This window comes from Monodelphis domestica, chromosome 2, assembly GCF_027887165.1.
Source record: "Monodelphis domestica isolate mMonDom1 chromosome 2, mMonDom1.pri, whole genome shotgun sequence".
Classification (NCBI taxonomy): domain Eukaryota; kingdom Metazoa; phylum Chordata; class Mammalia; order Didelphimorphia; family Didelphidae; genus Monodelphis; species Monodelphis domestica.
In genome coordinates this window covers 169,190,672-169,211,830 of record NC_077228.1, presented here as the reverse complement: position 1 = coordinate 169,211,830, position 21,159 = coordinate 169,190,672, and the positions used below count along the sequence as shown (strand labels likewise).

The 21,159-nt window shown below is 36.9% G+C and overlaps 1 protein-coding gene across 20 annotated transcripts in view; it reads right to left on the bottom strand.

The window, feature by feature from the left end:
* ARHGEF11 (Rho guanine nucleotide exchange factor 11) overlaps positions 1-21,159 on the bottom strand; it is a 166,148-nt gene that overhangs the window by 35,380 nt on the left and 109,609 nt on the right. For all 20 annotated transcript variants that reach the window (XM_056816225.1, XM_056816219.1, XM_056816229.1 and 17 more), the window contains 7 exons: positions 19,147-19,198; positions 18,465-18,541; positions 17,410-17,547; positions 12,779-12,853; positions 12,480-12,581; positions 9,841-9,939; positions 1,947-1,989 (listed from right to left, as the gene is read on the bottom strand). In XM_056816225.1, the coding sequence (XP_056672203.1) occupies positions 1,947-1,989; positions 9,841-9,939; positions 12,480-12,581; positions 12,779-12,853; positions 17,410-17,547; positions 18,465-18,541; positions 19,147-19,198 (586 nt within the window). The remainder of the gene's footprint in view (positions 1-1,946; positions 1,990-9,840; positions 9,940-12,479; positions 12,582-12,778; positions 12,854-17,409; positions 17,548-18,464; positions 18,542-19,146; positions 19,199-21,159) is intronic.

Sequence of the window (21,159 nt, the reverse complement as noted above, 5' to 3'; positions counted from 1 at the left end):
TCTGAAGCACAAACCTTTACTATGTCCCTGACAAGATGCCACTAACTCCTCATAACATTCTCATTACTCTTTACTTCATTGCTGCAAACTTACTCTTTATACCTACTAACAGCCTGCCCAGAGTAGTAGTCCCTGTCCATAATGCAGAATATCTTTCTCCTTCCTTTACTAATTCTAACTCAAAACTAATCTCCCAGACATCCTTCTTCAGTGACTTTGCCTGACTTTATTTTCTCTCACTATCAACTTGTAGCTTGTTTTATAGTTTTGGAAATTAAGTCCAACACCTACATTTTTGAAAAAATAAAAATAGCTCATATTTACAAAGTACTTTAAGTCTTTACAAAATGTTTTCTTCACTCTTGTGAGTTAAGTAATCTTATAAATGAGAAAACCAACTCTTTGAGAGCTAATGACTGTTTCAGTATCACATACCTAGGAAGTACAAGAGCCAAGCCCAAACACAGACCTTTGGATGGCACGTGCGGTGAGCATTCTTATGTTGCACTGTCTCCCAGCAGATAAGGAAACTCAATCCAGAGAGAAGCATCTTGCCCAAAGTGACACAGTAAATTAGCAGCAAAACTAGGATCAAAAGCCTCCTCCCTCTTGCAGCCCTCCATGCCACATACCCTTCCTTCCCTCACAGTGATACTCCTCTTTCTGCTCACAGACCCACAATTCTAGCTCTGGGTCTTGTAGCCACTAGGTTTGACTGGCAGCTTCCTAACTGGTCACCACTCCTGACAATCCTTCCCTTTACTGGTTCATCTTTCATAGCAGTAGATATTCCCAAAGTCCAGACATACCAAATTGGTATTCCTAAAGCGTAAGTCTGATTACATTATTCTCCTACTCAAAAACTGTTCATGGCTCCCTAATGTCTCTATGATACTATAAAAGCTATTTGGCATTTAAAGCCCCTCAAAGCAAGGCCCCAGTCTATCTTTCTAGACTTACTGTGCATAATTTTCTTTCATGCACAGAATAATCTAGCCAAGCCTTCCTATCATTCCTTGTACAGATCAACACCTCACATCCTTGATATCTCTCTCTCTCTCTCTCTCTCTCTCTCTCTCTCTCTCTCTCTCTCCCCACAACATCCAAAGTCTAGCTGTCTATCTCAGCATATGCTGTCCTTTGACTCCTTTGTTCCAGTCCCTACCTACCTTACTTCAAGGCTCTGATCAAGCACCCCATCCCTCCAGAACCCTCTCTTAGTGTTTGTCTCATCTCTCTGAACTATTTTGTATTAATTTTATTGCATTATCCAAAAAGCAGTGTTGCATAGTAGATATAGCTAGCCTTGAAGCCAGAAAGACATGGATTCAAGCCCTATCTTGGACACATCCTGGATGTATGACCCTGGGCAACTCATGTCACTTCCCCAGAATGGAGGCAACTCTCTAAGACTAAAAATGCTGGAGAGCTATCAGCCTGCACTGCCAGAACGAACTTTTTTTTTTTAAACCTTTGCCTTCTATCTTGGAATTAATACTAAGTATCATTTTATCATTTCCAAGGCAGAAGAAGCGTGGTAAGGGCCAGGCAATGAGACTTACATAGGATCATACAGCTAAGAATAGAGGGAACTTCTTAAATGAAATCATAGGTCAAATCTTTAAACCTAATTTTTTCTTTCTGTTTACATGTTCGTTTCCCCTGGCAGAATGTGATCGCATAGAGTGCAGAGACTTTTTATTTTCTTTCTATCTCTGAGGCCTGGCACTTAAAAAATGCTTGTTAAATTTAAAGGAAGAGAGTAACATCCTCCACTCCCAATATTACTTTCATGAGTGGTCTCATGTTTCCATTAAATTATAAACTTCCTGAGGACAGGGACTGTATCTCATCTAAATGTTACATTTCTCCACAGAGACCAGGCTAAGGCTCATCCCAAACAGGTCAGAGGGAAGGAGTAGGAAGTATAAAGCTACATGACTTACCAATTTCAGCCTGCAATGCTTCAGGGATCTTCACTCTTAGGGGCTGAAAAATAAGAGGAAGTAAGATATATATATATAGATATAGATAGATATAGATATATCCATATAGCCTAAAAGACCTAAAAGAACTTTTAAATGTTTCCTTTTAAATTTATGTAATTAAATTATATCTCAATCCTTTGCTTCAATCTCTACCTTGCTATAACAACAAGAATATCTTAACGTGGGGGGAGGGGGGGAGATGGAGGGGGATGTTTTATAGTTTCCAAAATGCTTCATATATATTATCTTATTTGATCTTTACAACAAGACTATCAGGTAGGCAGAAGTATTATGATTTCCTGTTTGACACAAACTTAGGGAAAAGTAGAACTAAAAAAAGTAAAGTGTATGCAAAGGCAAAGGGCAGAAAGTGGAATGTCACATACAGAGAAGAGCAAGCCTGCCACTATGGTTGTCAACTAAGGCTTGGAGTTATTAGATCATGGTCATGGAGCTAGTGAGTAATGGAGCCAAGGCTCAAGCCCAGATCTCTCTCTCTCTCTCTCTCTCTCTCTCTCTCTCTCTCTCTCTCTCTCTCTCTCTCTCTCTCTCTCATATCAGGGAACATAAATATTACTTTGTCACCTATTTTGATTTTAGCAGAAAGGCAATATAAGTAACATCAAGGAATTTAAGGAGAAACTATTTGCGATAGTAAAAAGGAAGAGAAACAAGAAGAAATGATCATCCTGTCTCATATTTTTCAAGGAAAAGTTAGACATTATTTGACATTACTCCAGATAAAATAATGGGACTGACTTAAAAGAATAGAGAAGAAGATCCTACATAGGGAAGTTATTCCACAGGAATGAGATGTTCTCATTAAATTCTGATGGCAAAAACAAATGATTTTGATGAAGAAAAAAGTGAACTATCTGAAGAGACTTATCTGGTGCATATGGAAAATGACCTACGGAGTTCTGGTGAATTACAAATTCTATATTCAATCTACAGAGATGGAACCAAGATGGAGAAGTGGTAGGAAAAAGAATAGTATGCTTTCCCACCTTGCAAAACCTACAAATAGATCTAGAGAATGCACCAGAGAGAATCACAGTTAAAGAAGAAAAAAAGTCATGAGTAATTGTTCCAGTCCAGGTCAGCACAGGGGAAAAGGCAGAAGATCTGCTGAGCCCAGGGGAGAGGATCTGGCCAGGAGCACCCTAAGCGGAGTACCAAGGGAAAGGTTATACAACATAACAAGACCCTAGAACACATAAAGAGCCACCAACAACTTGTGGAGAATAGGGCAATAGGTGCCAACTAGCGGTCATGTTACCATCTACCCAGTTCTAAGCAAGCCATGGATACAAGATAGAATAAAGATACCTCTGCCCAGGGGTGGCATTTGTGTGTAGGAAGTAAAAACAAGTCTAAGGCTGTGCCCCTAGAGATGGCACAGTGCAAATTCAGAGGCAAGCAGCAGCAGTGTGATGGTAATCCCAGAAGCAGAGGGGATTTTCTAATTTCTAATTTCTATCCCAGGATGATGGCTTCAGAGGAATACAAGACTCCCAGTCCAAAGTGGAGCTTGCAGTTCTATTACTCTGAACCAGTAGAGCTCCCCAGCTGGTTTATAAACATTAAGACTATAAGTACCCTACTATTGCTCAGACACAAACCCAGATCAGAACATGCAAATACCAGACCAGGAAATCAGCCTCTACTCTGAGTCAGAGCATTTGGAGAGCACTGAAAACATGCAGGTCTTCAGCCTCAGCTATCCTTGAGAATCTGTAGAAAGATAACATTAAATAATCCAAGAAAATAACAACAGGACTAGCCCAGCCCTTCCCTCCTGTAGTGTGTGCAGAGCCTGGCCTTCATATCAAATGCAAAGTCAGGAAATAGAGTGGAAAAATGAGCAAACAAAAAAGATTCCACTGTAAAGAGCTAGTAGGTGGCAGAGAAGATCAAAGCAGAACCAGAAGAATGACTCTAAACCATTTACAAACATTGCCTGAGAGAAGAATACAGCTTGGATATAGACTCAATGAGAAATTTTGGAAGAAATGAAGCAAAATTTTTAGAGTTAATGTTTTTATCAATGAAATGATAGTACTCAAGGAAAAAAATGTAAAAGAAATAAGAGCCACAGAAGAAATTATTGGAAAAGGAATTAACAGCTTGGTATAAGTGGTATGAAACCTTGTCGAAGAAACAAAACTTCCTAAAAATTAGAATAGACCAAACAAAGCCAATGACTACATGAGACAAAGTCAAAACACTGAAAAAATAAAATAATAAAATGCAACACATCTCATAGTAAAAACAAGAAATAAGAGCAATATGAGAAATTATTGGAAAAGGGATTAACAGCTTGGCACAAGGTTGTCAAAGAAACAAAACTTCCTAAAAATTGGAATGGACCAAACAAAACCAATGAGACTAAGTCAAAAGACTGAAAAAATAAAATAAAATGCAAAGTATCTCATAGCAAAAATGAAGAAACAAAAGAAATAGAAAAACTATTAAAAAAAGATTAAGAACCATTGATTAGACTATCCAAACACCAGGATCAAAAAAGAAGCCTAAATATTATATATATACATATATATATATTTTAAAAGCATATGGTAAAAATGCCTATATCTCTTAGAACTAGAGGGCAGAATAGAAGGCAGAAAGAATCCACTGGATACCCCCTAGAAAGAACAACCAAAATGAAAACATTCTAGAATATCATAGCAAAATCCAAAGATTTCAAGTCAAAGAAAATATTTGCAGGCAGCCAGAAAGCAAGAATTGACAGTCAAGAACACTCATGATTTAGAAGCTATCATTACAATGGAGAAAAAAGCCTGGAATATATATTACAGAGGGCAAAAGACATAGACATACAATCAAAAATAACTTACTCAGAAAAACTGAGAATAATCATATGGGGGGAAAAGAGGATCTTTAATGTAATAGAGGGCTTCAAAGCATTCCAGAAGAAAAGATCAGAGCTGTACAGAAACTGAAAGGCAAATGGAAGGTTAAGGGAAACATAAAAATGTAAATGTAAACAAGAATAAGGAACTAAAGGAAAAACTGTTTATATCCTATTATGGGAAGATGATACATATATGAACTCTATCATCATCAGGGGTCATAAAGAAAATCTAATTAGACAAGGCTTGGGAATGGTTCTGTTATGTCTTGATCTTAAGAGAGGGGAAGAATATATTCAGGAGGATAAGGGAGGAAGGAAAGGAAAAGAAGGTATGGGGAAATTATCTCACATAACCAGGGTGTACAAGTAGACATGTGTACAAAACAGGAGGGGAGCAGCTGACACATAAAAACTTCTAATCAGAACTAATCAATGGGAGGTAAGAATACCCAACAATTCGGTACAAAAACACATTTTGCTCAAGAGGGAAATAAGAGGCAAAGAGTAAATTAAGAGAGAAGACAGAGGAAGGGAAGGATTAATTCTAAGCAAAACAAACTTATAGATACACAAAAATAGTTCTAGTTCTGAGGTGGAAAAAATTTGAATCTCAGGATATGTCCATCAATTGGAGAAAAGTTGAAAAAGTAATGGTATATTTATGTCATATAATACTGTTGTGTTATTAGAAATGATGAATAGGATAGTTTCATAGAAATCTGGGAAGACATATAAACTGATGTAGAGTGAAGTGAACAGAATCAGAAATAAATTTTATATACAACAACAATATTGTAAAGACAAATAATTTGAAAGACTTAGAAATTCTGATCACTATAATGATAAATCACAACTTCATAAAACTAATGAAGAAACACGCTGTCTATATCACAATTAAGAGGAAACATGCGGAATGAGACATGTATGTATATAGCACTTTTGGATATAGTGAATGCAGAAATTTGTTTTTCTTGATTAGACATTTTTGTGTTAGGAGTTTTGCTTCTTTCACTCTCTGTGGGGTTGGGAGCTTGAAAGGCAATAGGGAGAGAGAAAGCAGATTTTCCTGAATGAAAAAAAAAACTATTTTTAAAAATGAGTCAATAAATCACATGAAGCCAATGAAACTAATGCAAACTTAGGCTGTGTGAATAGAAGCACAGTAAATAGAACTAAAAAGGTGTTAGCCTTGCTACATACTCTGCACTAGTCAAACGACAGCAGAATTGTGTTCAGTTCTGGAGGCCATGTTCAGTACATTGATAAGCTGGAGGAATCCAAGAATATATTAAAACCATGAGGGAAACTGAGACTATAATATATAAGGATTGATATATATAGCTTAGAAGAGAGAACATGGGAACATAATAGCCATCTTTAAGTATTTAAAGGACTGTCATGTGAAAGGATGATTAGACTTGTTCTGCTTGGTTCCAAATAGTACAACTAGAAGCAATAGGTGGAAGTTTCAGAGATGAAGATTTCAGTTTGATATAACAAAGAACTTTAAAACAATTATGGTTATCCAAAAGCAGAACAGGTCATTTCAGCAGGCAGTTAATTCTCTGCCACTCGAGATCCTAAAATACAAGCTAAGGGTTGTATAAGGGATTCTTCCTCATGTTCAGGTTGGCCTGGATCATGGGGGTCAAGAACTGAACCATAGATTAACATAAAAAACCCCAAAGATTAACACTATGTTGTATTATACTTTTGTTGATTTTTTAATATATTTATTACATTTAGGGCAGATTGACATTTCTGGTCTGATTATCTGATTCCAAAGCTTGAGATTCTAATAATTTTTATCTTCTTGTCAAGGACTCCTCATGTTGTACTTCTTTATTCTACAGGCACAATCTACTATACATATAGCATGCTCCCTAACCCCAGAATCATATTATATTTGTGTGTTTCCCTAAGTATTTAATAATAACAATAATATTAAAAAGATTTAGACTTCTATGAGGGAATCCAGGAACTGGAAGGAGTTATGGATAGTAAATAGTATTTGGATGAAGATCAACTGAATCAGTAATAGAAATGATGGTGTCATCAAGATATATTAAAGGCCTTGGGCAGAAAAAAGGAAACCGATAAGGAATTTGAGACAGTCTGGGATGGCAGCATAACATATTACTTCTTTTCTGGCCTAGTCTGCCAATGGGTAGTCCAAGAATCTTCCCCATCTGTCTCCACTAGTCAACAGGCAGCTGGAAAACAGATGAGCAGCACCTACTGTCACTTAAAGAAACTACTGTTCCTCTCTTTATCCAACATTCAGTGCTCTATTCTCTAGTTCTGATTCAACACTGAAAAATCACTGTCAACAGGATGCTGATGCTCCACTTTAGCCTTTGGACTACTATCCACTCAAGTAGGAGAACATGTGTCTTACTATTAACTTCTCAAGGTTATCAAAACTTTATCATTTGTCCAACTATTGCCTGACTAATGCTATTTAGTCTTTTAATCTTTCATGATCTGGAACATTCCTTGCTGTGGCATGTCAACCAATTAAAATGCCAGGGCTAAAACTGTCTTAATTTTCTATTAGTATTTTGCACAATGCTTTGCACAAAGTACTATGAATATTAATGATAAAATCTTAAAATTTTATTTCTATTCTAATCTCAATAACATAATAAAAATGCACATACATGTTGTAAAACAGAAAATGAAGTCTATATAAAAAAATTACACATAGATCTGACTTAAGTATAGCTTGTTTTTCCTTTTAATTATATCTTAAGTTTAACCTATAGTGTTCAAAGCTATCTTCTTGTGATTTTTTTTGTTTTCCTTCTATTTTCTTCTGAGAAATTTTTAAAAAAGATAAACTCAACTAGTGCAAAATCAACAACATGGAAATAGGTTCTGATCAAGGACCCAGGAGAATTGTGTGTCGGCTACAGGAAGGGGTGGGGGGAGGGAAGGGAAAGAATATGATTCTTATAACCAATGTTCTAAATTGACTAATTAAATAAAATTTTCAAAAAAAGAAAAAGAAACTCAATTTCTTCTTTTTCCACATGTAATAAACCTAAGAATTATCTAGATTGAGATGATAATTGAATTCATGGGAGCTGATGAGGTCTCCAAGTGAAATAATATAGAAGAGGACCCAAGGCAGAGGCTGAGGGGACACCTACAGTTATTAGGCAAAACCTGGATGAATAGCAAGCAAAGAAGGCTTAAAAGCAGTCAGACAGGTAAGAGAAGAACCAGGACAGAAATGTGTCACAAAAACTTAGAGAGAAGAGAGAATCAAGGGAAAAAACCAAGACTGAGAGTCAGGGGCTGAAGTAAGGTCAAAAAAGATGATGACTGAGAAAAGGCCACTAGATTTGGCAACTAAAAAATCATTGGTAACTCTGAAGGGAGCAGTCTCAATTAAAAGATGAAGTGAGAAACCAGACCACCGAAAGTTAAGAAGAGAGTGAGAAGAAATAAGTGGAGGTACTGATTATAGATAGCCTTCTGAAAGAGTTTAGCCACAAAAGAAGGGAGAGATATGGGATGTTAGCTAACTATAGGAGGACAGATCAAGGGAGGGTTTTTCAAGGATGGGAAAGACATAGATGTGTCTGTAGGCAATAGGGAAGCAGTCATTACCCAGAGAGACACTGAAGATAAGATAAATGAGAGGGTGAAAATAATAGAGGAAGAAATCTGCTATAGCATATGGAATGGAATGGGATCATTTATGCATATAGAAGTATTTGCCTTCACATGGAGAAGAGCCACCTATAAATGAGACAGAAGTAAAAGAAGAGATAGTGCAGAAGACATTTGAGTGGTATAAAATGAGGAAGAAGGGAGAAGAGAGAATTCTCCATATTGTGGTATGGTAGCCAAAAAAGAAAATGTAATCCCAGGCATAGTCTTTACAACTAAGGAGGTGATCATGAATTCTACTGTACTTAAGTGAGCCTACATATGAAATATTTTGTTAAATCTTTGGAATAACAATTTAGTAAAGATGTTCATAAACAGAAGAAGTCTAGAAGAAGTCAACCAGAATGGTAAAAACCTTGAAGTTATACCTTTTGAGAATCAGTTGAAGGAAATAAGCAAGAGAAGATAAGACCAAGTCAGGATAATCTAGGTGATTTCAAAGACTGCCATGGGGAAATGGTTTAAAGAAGTTCTGGTTGGCCTTGGTCAGTAGAACTATGGCCAAGATCTGTGTTACAAGAAGGCAAATCTAGGTTTAGTATAAGGAAAAGCAGGAAAATAGAGCAGCTAGGTGGCATAATAAATAGAACACTGAGCTTGGGAATCAGGAAGATTCATCTTCATGAATTCAAATTTGGCCTCAGATACTAGCTGTGTGACCCTGGACAAGTCACTTAATGCTGTTTGCCTCAGTTTCCTCAACAGTAAAATGTGCTGGGGAAGGAAATGGCAAACCACTTCTGTATTTTTTCCAAGAAAACCCCACAGAGTTGTACATAATTGAACAATAATAATAAGGAAAATCTCCTAACAGTTAAAATAGAAAGTTATTCAATAGTAGAATGGGCCGTCTTGGATGGCAATGATTTGTCCTTCACTACAAGTTTTCAAATAAAGACTAGTTAACCACTTGTTGTACAGAAGGGATTCTTGTTTAGGAATGGGTTCGACTAGATGACCTCTGAAGTCCTTTCTAACCCTTAGCAATTCTATGAAGTATTGCTGTTCTCATTTTACCGGAGTATATTGAAGCTTCACAGAGCTTATATGTTTCCCCAAAGTCATAGTCACTAAATACCAGAATTATGACTCAAAATTATGTCTTACTCTTCAAAATTCAAAAAGTAATTTTTTCTGCTATCATGATGCTGCCTAACAAAAGAGGATGTACAGGCATAAATAGCTATTTGCAGAATTAATGATCTTAGTTTTCTTATGATTATAAAGGAATCACATATGGTTGCTGTGGAGGAAGGGAGGTTCCAACAGCTGTGGCAAAACTGTCCATTCCCATCTTACCGAATTCTTTTCCAGAAAAATAGCCCAGATAGTTTTTCCTAATCCTCGGGAATCTTTGGGATATGTCTGCAGGTAAACTTCTGCACATAAGTAGAAGAGCTAAAAAGAGGTAAGAAAGGGGTTAGTGGAGTAGAACCTGTTTAAACTCCTCTATCATCCCAGAAACTTTCCTTAAAACTCCCAACCCTTGATTGATCCTTTGTCTGGCATCTTCCTTAGCATTTGGGCATTCTTCAGCTGACACTCCTTTTCTTTGTAGTCATGTATATGCTGTCTATTAAGTACTCTTTCTAGTAAAAATTTGTCTTTCAATAATCTAATCAAGTTTTACAGGACTGGTTTTTTACTTAGGTGACACTTTAAACCCCTGAATTCAAGTTCCCAGGAAGGATCCTCAAAGCTAGACTGTGAGAATAAGCCCACAACAGTATGCATCTGATTGTTTTGGAACTAATAAAATCAGAGATGGAAAAGTTTATCACTACATGGCTAGCCATCAGGTGATAATTTTATTTTCAGTCACAATTCATGAAGGCCATTTACTAATTTATAGGGTTTTAAGCTGTCTTGGAATAAAGAAATACCACCCCACCCCCCCCCCCCCAGGAATCATAGATTTTTTTTTAAACCCTTATCTTCTGTCTTGGAATCAATATTGTGTATTGGTTGCAAGGCAGAAGAGTGGTAAGGGCTAGGCAATGAGGGTCAAGTGACTTGCCCAGGGTCACACAGCTGGGAAGTGTCTGAGGTAGGATTTGAACCTAGGACCTCCACTCTCTAGGCTTGGCTCTCAATCCACTGAGCTATCCAGCTGCCCCCGAATCATAGATCTTTCTAAGCAATGGAGATAAAGTTTATATCAAGAATTTCAAGCGAACTGGAGCAACCGAACCTTCATGGGAAGGACCATTCCAAATATTATTAACTACTCCAACATCTACAGATAGATTTCATAACAATGCCAAAGGCTGGACGTTATAAATTTTGTCTAGTAATTGTAGATCAACTAACCAGATGGCCGGAAGCATTTCCTACGACCCGAGCCACAGCAGATTTTGTTGCAAAGATACTTTTAAAAGAAATTATTCCTCGTTTTGGCCTACCAGCACGTATTGACTCCGATAGAGGGAGTCATTTTACCGATTCTGTCTTAAATCAAATATATTCTTGCTTGGGGATAACTCCAAAATTCCATGTTCCATATCACCCCCAGAGCTCAGGCCAAGTGGAGAGGATGAATAAAGAACTTAAGACTATGATTGGCAAATTATGCACTGAGACCCATTTAAAATGGCCTGAAATTCTCCCTTTGGCCCTATTTTATCTTAGAAGCAGGACTAGAGGAGACTTACATATTTCACCATTTGAGATGCTTTTTGGACATCCGCCTATACAGGCTAAGCCTTTCTCCCCGGCTTATACATCGCTATTAGGGGGAGATATTACTATTGCTTCCTATATACAGGAGTTACAGCACAAATTACGTGAACTTCATGAATCTGGAGAGTGGAGGTGGTTGAGGTTTTGGTCGGTGTGGTTCCTGGGCTCTGAGAAGGCTTGCTCTGAAGGAAGCTGAAGGTGGGGGCCTCTGAGACTGTTTCTCCATTTTGGACACGTGAGTAATAGGGACTGGTCTCTTTTCTTTGCTCCAGCTATCTAAGGGCTTGGGCCTTTTGGCCCAGCCTAAACAGAAGGGGTATTTAAGCCCTATTCCCTTCTCTCCCCTTTCTCTCTCTATATATATCTCTAATTCCTTTCTTACTCCTATTGTAATTAAACTCCAAAAAAGGCTGACGGCTGACTTGAGTTTTTCATTTAGGAATTACATAGCTGATTCCTTGGCGACCTTAAATTAATATATATCAGTCTTTTAAAGTGATTCCCTTGTTACAGCAAACTGGGAATCTAATATGCCTTACACATAGTAGATGTTCAATATCATTTGCTGAATAAATGTCTAATTTACTTTCATCAAATCCTCAAAGAAAGTGGGAGTTTGTTTAGTGCAAGACCTGGTGTTGATGGATAGGAAACAAATACTCCATAATGCAGAAAGCATATTCTAAATCTAATTCTATCTGCCTTCTATAACTGGTAGGCAGAGTATAATGAAAACAGCAATTTCTCTTTCAGTTTTCACTCTTCTATCTTACACCCTTCTACACTGACTCTTTATATACCTTTGAGATGTATCTTCTCAAAACTAGACAGTCTGTTTAATCCCTGTCAAATCTCCAAATGCCACAGAACACCTAAAATATCCCACCTTAACCTCAGCCCATTTAGTTGTCTTCTATTCTTTAAAAAAGTCTAGCAATTCCATTTCCTCCAAGAAGCTTTCTGATACTTCTTAGACAGGAGTGAATAGCTTTCTCACTGCCATCCTGCTTTGTCAGTGAACTTTTCTCTATCTTCTAAGTTATACAGTTAATTCTTCAAGGTATAGATCAAAAATCCTTTACTGTCAAGTTCTGTATTGTTTATTTTGTTGTCTCTCTATATGCATACTCACACTAGTCTATTGTATTTATAATCCACATCTCCCAGAAAGCAGAGAAGTCATTATAATTCTCTCTTTCTGTGTTGTCCAATACCATGTGAAGTAAACTTAGGCACTTGATGAAAATAAAGTGACTTACCAAAGGGTTTGGATCTGCTTGCGAGAAGATATAGCGCAGGAAAACCCCAAGATGAGCAGGTCGGTATTTGAGTTTCTCTAGGTTTTGGAAGAGAGTATCACTCTGTAGAAAGAATACTATGTTGAGCTTAGGTACAACATAGGCTGGCCCAGTCCACTATAGCTCCCATAGCTTCTATGATTCTTTAGACTTCTCACCCTGCACCACACTCCTCTGTATGGCTAGTCAAATCAGCCTGTTTTCAAAGGCAGTTTGAAAATGAAAGGTATGATCAAGGGATAGAACCTGGCAACTGTTACCTCATTGTTGAAATAACCTGGATCATAATCTTCCTCTGGGCCAATAATCAAAGGCTTTGGGCTATGTTCCAAACCCTGGAGGAAAAAGGAGAGTTGTTGAAATGAGTAGTTAAAGGGAAAGAGTGCATACAAGACCAGGCCAATGGTACATGTTACTACTACCCCATCTCACTCATTAAAGATAAAAATCCTCTTCACTCTGAAAGGCATCAGCTATCTCTGGATAGGGGAGCCTCAGAGCAACTTGGTCATATATATGTGAATCTTAAAATTTCTCAGACTTGTGAATGTTAAAAATTCTCAGACTCTACCTTAGAATACTTGGTTAAGACCATTCCCCATTTTAAACAGTGAAGGTACTTGATCAGGAATGTGAGAACTCTAACATTACTCCACCCATATGTAAGCATACTTTAGGGGAAGATAAAGTTGTAAACTCTTTACTGAACAATGAAAAGTACTTAACCCATACTTAAAGTAAAGCTAAAAAACCTTAAGCTGGGTCTATTTTTAGATCTAATACAAAAAGGTGCTAAGTACCTATGAAGGTCAGGCAACCTGCAAACTTGCAAGGGACAAGCTTAACAAAAGAGGTATGAAGTTTTAGTCTACTCAGGTGTGAATTAAGAATGATCAGTCCTGTGAAAAGGTCTACTGTGATTGGTAGATGTGAGAACTTAGGGAAGGTGACATAAGAGAAAATTCTCTTTAAAAGGAGGTCAGAAAGGCCTCTGAAAGTGTAGCTTGCCAAAGCTGAATTGGAGGGCTTGGTGGCTGAACTTAGTGGAGCTGAGGAGCTAAACTGGAGGGTCTTTCTGAACACTAGAATCTTGCTTGGGACAAATCTTGTGGTGAGTGGATTAAAGACTGACTCATCTCTCTCTTAAGGCTTAAGCCTAGGCTGGCCGAGCCCTTTCTCATTATTTCCTCTTACTCTCTCTCTCCCTTTCATTAATTATTTAATTTGTATTAATTAAAATCTCTATAAAACCCAGCTGACTTGGGTATATTTAATATTTGGGAATTTTCCCATGGCGACCACTATATTTTTGATTTGGAACCATATTTTTGCGGTTACAATTTAAGACAACCGCTCTTTTAACTGTAACATATATGAAGATGGAAAGAGAAAGGAAAGGAAAGCTGGCAGGACTAGGGTAACAGCCAACAAGCCTACATCTTCTGGTAAAACTTCTGAGCCAATGAATTTGTAATCAATAATAATAATAATAACAACAACAACAGCTAACATTTATATGTATTGCCTTAATAATGTTTACAAAGTACAAATATCTCATTTTATCCTTTTAATAATCTTGGGAAGTAGAAGCTATTATTATTCCTATTATTTATAGATAAGAAAATTGAGGCAGAGATTAAGTGAATTGCAAGTAAGTCAAATACTGCTAGTAAGAGTCTAAAGTAGGATTTGAACTGAGATCTTTGTAACCCTGTGCAAGTCACTTAACCCTGTTTACATCAGTTTCCTCATCTGTAAATGAGATAGAGAAATAGTAAACCATTTCAGTATCTTTGCCAAGAAAAATCCAAATGGGATCACAATGCCCTGGACTTGACTGAAAAATGATTAAAACTTCCTGAATCCAAGTGTAACACTATCCATTACCACAACTAGCTGCCTCTTAATCTTTCAACTCCCACAATACTTACAAAAGGAGTAGTCTATTGATTGTGTTAAACAAAGAGAAGCTAATTTTTTTTTATTTTTTCCCTCTTTGCACTGAACACCAGATGATAGGGTTAGAAAATACTTTGTAAATCTTAAAGCAATATATAAAATTGGATTATTATCTTCAAGTATCATTTTAATTACAAACTGCCCCTAATCTAAATTCCTTGGGGGTGGCTTTTAAAGTCCTTCTTCCAACTTCCTTTTCTTATCTTGAATTCTCATTTTATACCAGTAAAATCTCTTTCCTCTACCTTCTGTCATCTAATTCTGTCCACAGTGGGAAAGGAGTATATTTTCTTGGTTACTGACCCGATTCATAGTGTTTAACCGCAGGGCAGGATACATAAAACATCTGCCCCTACTCAACACATTTTTAAAAAGCAGGCAACCCATAAGAACTCTGCCCTTTGATCCTCAGCTCTCTGGCCTCTGTCATTTCACAATGTAAGGGGAGGGGATGGGGATCAGCTGTTATAGTGTTGTTTGCTCCTTTCTTTCTGAAGAGGACCAATGATGCTACAGGATGACGTCCTGACTTGCACAAGCCATTGGCTTCACTCTCTCTTCCAAAGTCCCTGACATCCAGTGGCAAAGTACAAGTCAGAACAATGGCTGATCTTGGGGTTTTCAGTGTCTGACTAAGCTCTAGGAGTTCCACAGCACCTGCTTCAGCCACCTTTATAGCCAATGGAATAAACTGCTTGGGGTAGAAGAGCCTAAGTCACTGATGGGCTGGAGATCTATCAGTTACCCTGAACCTCGTATAGTCCTTTTACCAACATTATTTTTACGAGGGTGTGGCTATTCACATGAGATTCTTGGAGCCATAAGTGAGAACTGAGTGACAGGCAGACAAGGAGATGAGCAGCCCTATAAAAGGACTTGGCAAGCCCTCACACACCAGAGGTGCTAGTCCTCCCTGAAAACCCCACACATCTCAACAGATGGGGACCAGCTATTGGATTACAGTAGAGATAGAAAACATCAGGAAAGAGAGTAAGGTCACAGTACCTTCTATCAAATCTATTTACATTTCTTTCTCTAAGTTAATGGAAGAACAAGGTAAATTAAAACGAATGACTCCAGAGTATAAATTGAGTATCTCTTAACCAAGAGAAACTGGACTTCACAAAATAGACATGCTTCTTATCACTACCCCAATTCTAGGGGTATTCTTGGTCATTCCTCTATTCTAGTCATATTATAATTACAAAAATAATCATCACCAATATTAATTTAAACCTTTAAAATAAAATGTGCTTTATAAACGTTAAGTCATTTGATTCTTCTACCTGAGGGAAGCAGATAGTATAATGTTACTATCTCCATCTTAGAGTTGAGGAAAGTAACCACCACAGAGTACTATGGGATAAATATTTTCCATAATCTTTTGATGATGACTATATTAACTCAGCCTAAAGTTTCATGATTTTTTTTAGAAGCCACATTATATTTCTGGTTCACACACTAAGCTTGCGGTCAATTAAAACACTTCTTTCTCTATCAACTCCAACTTTTCCTCACTGATAAAAAGTCTTTTCTATCTCATATTTGTGGAAGTGATTTCATTTGACTTAAATGTAAGACTATATCTATCGGCTATATTTCATCGTATTGGTTTGAGCTCCACATTTTAAGCCTACTAAGCTTACTTTAAATGTTTACTGTCTTTTTCTCTTTGTTTCTCCAGTCTTTTCTCTACATTTCATTCCTTGAAGATTCCACCTGTTTCAATAGTTCTGATTACCAAATCTGTACAAATGTCTCTCAAATCTAGATATAGGTTCTCTATAATTACCCTGAGTTTTAATCTTAAATTCCCAATAGCCTATTAAGACAATGTTACTTCAATAGCTTTTCATCATGTCTAAAACTGAAGATTATCAGCATCAAAACCTATCCTTTCCTCAAAATTTCCCATTTTTGTTGATAGCAATATTTTTCCCATCACTTAGTTAGAACTTTCTAACTTTTTATTTTCTTTCATCCCCCACAGCTTCAATTGCCAAATTCAACTGACACTATTTTGTAATCTATTACATTTATAACCTATTTCCCCCTTTCCATTTTTGCTGTTCAGATGTTCATTATTTCTCTCCTGGACAAGTTGAATATTCCCTGCCTCCAGCTTACCCCTCTACAATCTAGTCTGCTCATTGTTGTGTAGTATAGTGGAAAAATAAACAATTTGGGCAAAGACTCATGTTTGTATTTCCAAAACTCTATTCATAGTAGGCACTTAATATATGTTTGCTAAATAGATTTAAACATCAAATATTGTGATAGGCCACATAGTGAAGAGAGTGCTGACCTTGAAGCTAATAGATTGGCTTTTAAATCCCACCTGACATACACTGGTGAGTCCGTTAACCCACTCAGTGCTCTGTCCAGTTAAGATCATAAGGTGCAACGAAAGTACAGAACTGAATCAATGAGATCTCAAGATCCCTATTATCCACTATGTTATACTTATTACATTTCCTAAATTGATTAGAGAGAAAAAAGGAGTCAGCTTACCCTAGCTGAATCAAATTTTTTCCCGGTGCCCCTTTAATTCTTCATCCCAGATACTCTTCTATGAAGTACAATGTCTTTTTTATCTCAAGACTACCAGACTATAAGAATAAGCTTTTATCAAGGACATACATGCAATGTCCAAGGTCCTGGGATATAGTCTTTGACCTTAAGAAATTTACAACCTAGTAAGAGGAATATAATATGTACACAAAATATCTTATTCAAAACAGAATGATATAGGAGCAAAACAGAGCCTTGGGAAAAATCAAGGAAGTAAAGTTCATTTTATGGTTTAATCTAGGAGGACACAAAAGATTTTTACCTCTATGCTGAGACTACACAAAGTTGTGGATGTGATGAGATCTAGGTCCTGACCTGTCAGCTCTGAGAAAAGGAAAAGAGAAGCACTAAAATGTCTCACCTGCTCAGTAGTGGGTAGAACAGTTGTATCTGAGCCCTGTCGCCGATGGTGCTGGGCCACCTTAGCCATGATCACAGGTGATGTCCGTGGGCTGTCTAGTCCAGGATCTGATAGTATCGAATTCCTATTCAGCAATGACTAGGTGGGGGGAAAAAAGAGATGGGATCTGTTAGTGATAGAATAGCCAAATGCTTAGCTTGTCCATCCAGTTTAGCTATCATTCTTAGGTAGCAATCTGTTCTCCATTATTCAGGGACTGATGACCCATTGTAAGTCATTAAGGATCTTTGCTCCCCCCTATACTTTTCTTTGCCTCACTGTTCTTTTCATAGTTCCTCAGTACTTTTCTCAATGGGTGGTTAAGAGCAGAAGAAAAAATGAAATCAATCCATGTTTGTACTTATCAGCTCTGACAGTTCAACTAGAGGAAGAAAGTAAAGTTAGTGACTATTTTAGTTTAGTTTAGTATAAAGTTTTTAAAATTTGCTCTTAACTCCTTGTTGTATGCATTGATATTATAATTTATTTTTGTTTAATTAAATCTTTTGTTAATACTTTATTTATTCACATGCAATTTGTTTCCTAAATGCCCTGGAAGAAAAACCCTTTGAAATTAAAACCTGAAAACTCTTCTTTCATGATATCTATGTCCAACTTGAGGAGATGAGCTGGGAAGAATTAACTCACTAATGTTTTAATGTTAAGGATAAAAACATAATACTAAAAAAAAAAATCAGGAGAGCTAACTATATCTATGGATTTCAGTGAAATGATATCCTTGTAGAATATGGATAACTGATATGTGGTTATAAAGTAATTAGAAATAAAAATAATTTATTTGTTTACATTCAATTTTTGTACTTTCAATAGTTTTTTGGAGCCTTCAACATAGCAAATGCTTGTACTTAAAACCAGAAGCCCAGAGCATACCTCCTATACACAGGAGATTGGAGATCTTGATGCATCTAATATGCAAGTTTGACCTTTAAATAGGTTAAGAGCTTCAAGCATAAAATTTACTTCTCCAAATGGGCTTAATCTCTCCATAATCTCACCTCACTGAGGGAAGGGAATCGTTCTGTCCCAGAGTCTAAGCCACTGTCTCCATCTTGGGAATCCAAGGAATGACGGCCTGGGAAAGCAAGAGAACAGTAAAGGAATGAGAGGCAGTTATTGCCTATGCTTGGAAAGGATCTCTATTTTAGAAACCTAAATATAGAGTAGGATGGAATATGCCATTTTTGACTAATCTTTTTTTTCTTTAATAGTTTACTGTCTAATTTTGTTCCTCTAATTCAGATTCTCTTCTGAGCAAAGCTAAGGACATTCTGAACCATGCCTAGTTCTTTCCCATTTCTGAAACTACTCAGTAATCATTCCCTATTGTCTGGAATGCTTCATAAAGCAAGCTCATCTCTCAGTTCCTTCCCAATCCTCCTTTATATTCCCCATTTCTGGATTCACCTCTTGTCCAACCAGGACCATAATCTCACAATATATTCCTAGCTTTTACCTGTACAGATTTTACTATATTATTATTCTACATAAATATACTCATTTGTTGTTTCATGAGTATTAAATGCATTTCCCATGCACTTTTGTCTTATTTCATCTATTAGACTGAGTTTCCTTTTGGAGGACTATGTTTTTCTTCTTCTGTCCAAGGACAAATAAGAATATTAAAGAAGCCTGAAAGAGACAACTCCAGAAAGAAATGAAAATATAGATAGAACTCACCCTCTGAAGACTTCAGATTAGCTGGGTTGGTGTCAGACATTTGCAATATATCCTGAAATTAAATTCCCAGATGGAAAGGACAGTCAGTCAAAGCTATACAAAGGGTAATTAATCAGAATCCCTTGTCTTCTCTATACAGTTGCCCTGTTAGAATATGTTTATAAAGGATAGGGATGGTGTCTGTTTAACAGTAAAACACTTAGCAGGTGATGGTCTGTCAATGTTTGATGATAAGGAGGAGAAAGAGGAAGAAGAAGATGACTCTATACATCCTAAGTAGCAATGAGGATTACATTACCATTCATCAAACTCCATGTTCTACTCATTAATCTGAATCTTAAAACAAACTTCCAAATTGGATTAACCATAGGAGAAAAAAATTTCCAATTTTTATAATATGGATAAAATGATTAGTGGACAGAGATCACACTGGAAAGAGATTTTTAATGGTGCACCTCAAGTACTCGTCCTCAATCCTATTCTGTTCAACACTTAAATCAGTTATTTGCATAAAGGCATAATTTGAATACTTCTCAAATTTGCAGATAACAAATCTGGGAGGGACAGCTAACACTTTTGCTGACAGAACTGGGAATCCAAAAACATCTCATTTGTTAGGTTGGAAAGTTCTACACCAAATCTAAGAATATTACAGTTATAATTCTTGATTTCAAATCCTATTTCATGGGCCAAAATGGTTAAGGGATTTTTATTGCTTTGCCATCAAACTTCTGATCATGAGGAGGATCCTCCACATGGATGGCTTGTAATCTACACTGGGCAAATCCCCACAAGCATCCTAACAACTCAGATATGTTGGGCTTTCAGGTTTGTAAAGGGCTTTCTTCCCAACAACCCTGTGCTACAGGCATTAAAAGGACTGTTATCTTCATTTTACAGAGGAAGAAATACAAGTAAATTATTTGCCTGTGTGATACTAGTGTCAGAGTAGAAAGACCTGAAACTAAGTGTAACATTTTTTTCCCAATAAGGCCTACAAACGAGATTTCAGATCCCTTTAATAATTCTAGTAAATATAAAGTCACACTCACATCCCTCCTTGGGCTCAGAAAAAGCCACTGTATAATATAAGTTGGGAGTAACCACAGCTAGAAGGTAGAATTCATTTCCTTTTCACTTTAATGAGTATTTATGACCATCTGCTATATGCCAGGCACTAGGAATATAAAGAGAAAAAATCAGAGTCTCATGTCCTTAATGAAAGCACATTCTGTTGGGGGAAGAAAATAATATAGAGATAAAAAGTAATTCCCAAGGGAATAGGGAAAAACATTAACAACTTCAGGGTAGGGCTGGGGGAGAATCAAAAAAGCCCTCATGTTAGAGGTCTTTTCCCATCATTTGATAGGAACAAGAGATTTTAGAATCTGGAGATTTCAGCAGACTATACCTTCTATATAACTCAACATGGCAGTCCAAAAGAAGATGAATTTTGGATACATGGACAGTGCCAATATACGCTAACCATTCCGATGATCAAACCACTGATATACTGATTCAGTTATTCAGTATGTTCAGTTCTAGACTCAGTATTTCAAGAGGATGATGACAATCCAGAGCATCTTCAGAGATAGAGTTCTAGAAACCATGCCTTAGGAACTAACCATTCAACCTGATATAGAGAAGATCCTGGAATTAAGGGAATGGAGAGAACAAAAGAGGATAAAACCTTTAATCTTTTAAAAAGATTTTATGGGGAAATGGGATTACTTTTCTCCACTTTGAAGTTATATTGAAATAAGGATTTTTTCCTTTCCTAACTCATGAAGTCCCTGAAATCTATGCCCATATTCATTCAGATTCTGTGGACCCCAAGTTAAGAATGCCAGCTACAAAAGAAAAAAAAATGTATGCATACAAATATAGATAAAATCAACACAAGACCATTTTTGCTGGGAATGACTAGTAGCTGAGTGGTTCAGGAGATGCTAAGGAAGAAAAGTTTATTTCAGACATAGGGTCTGAAGGTCATAAAGATATAGAGACAGGAGA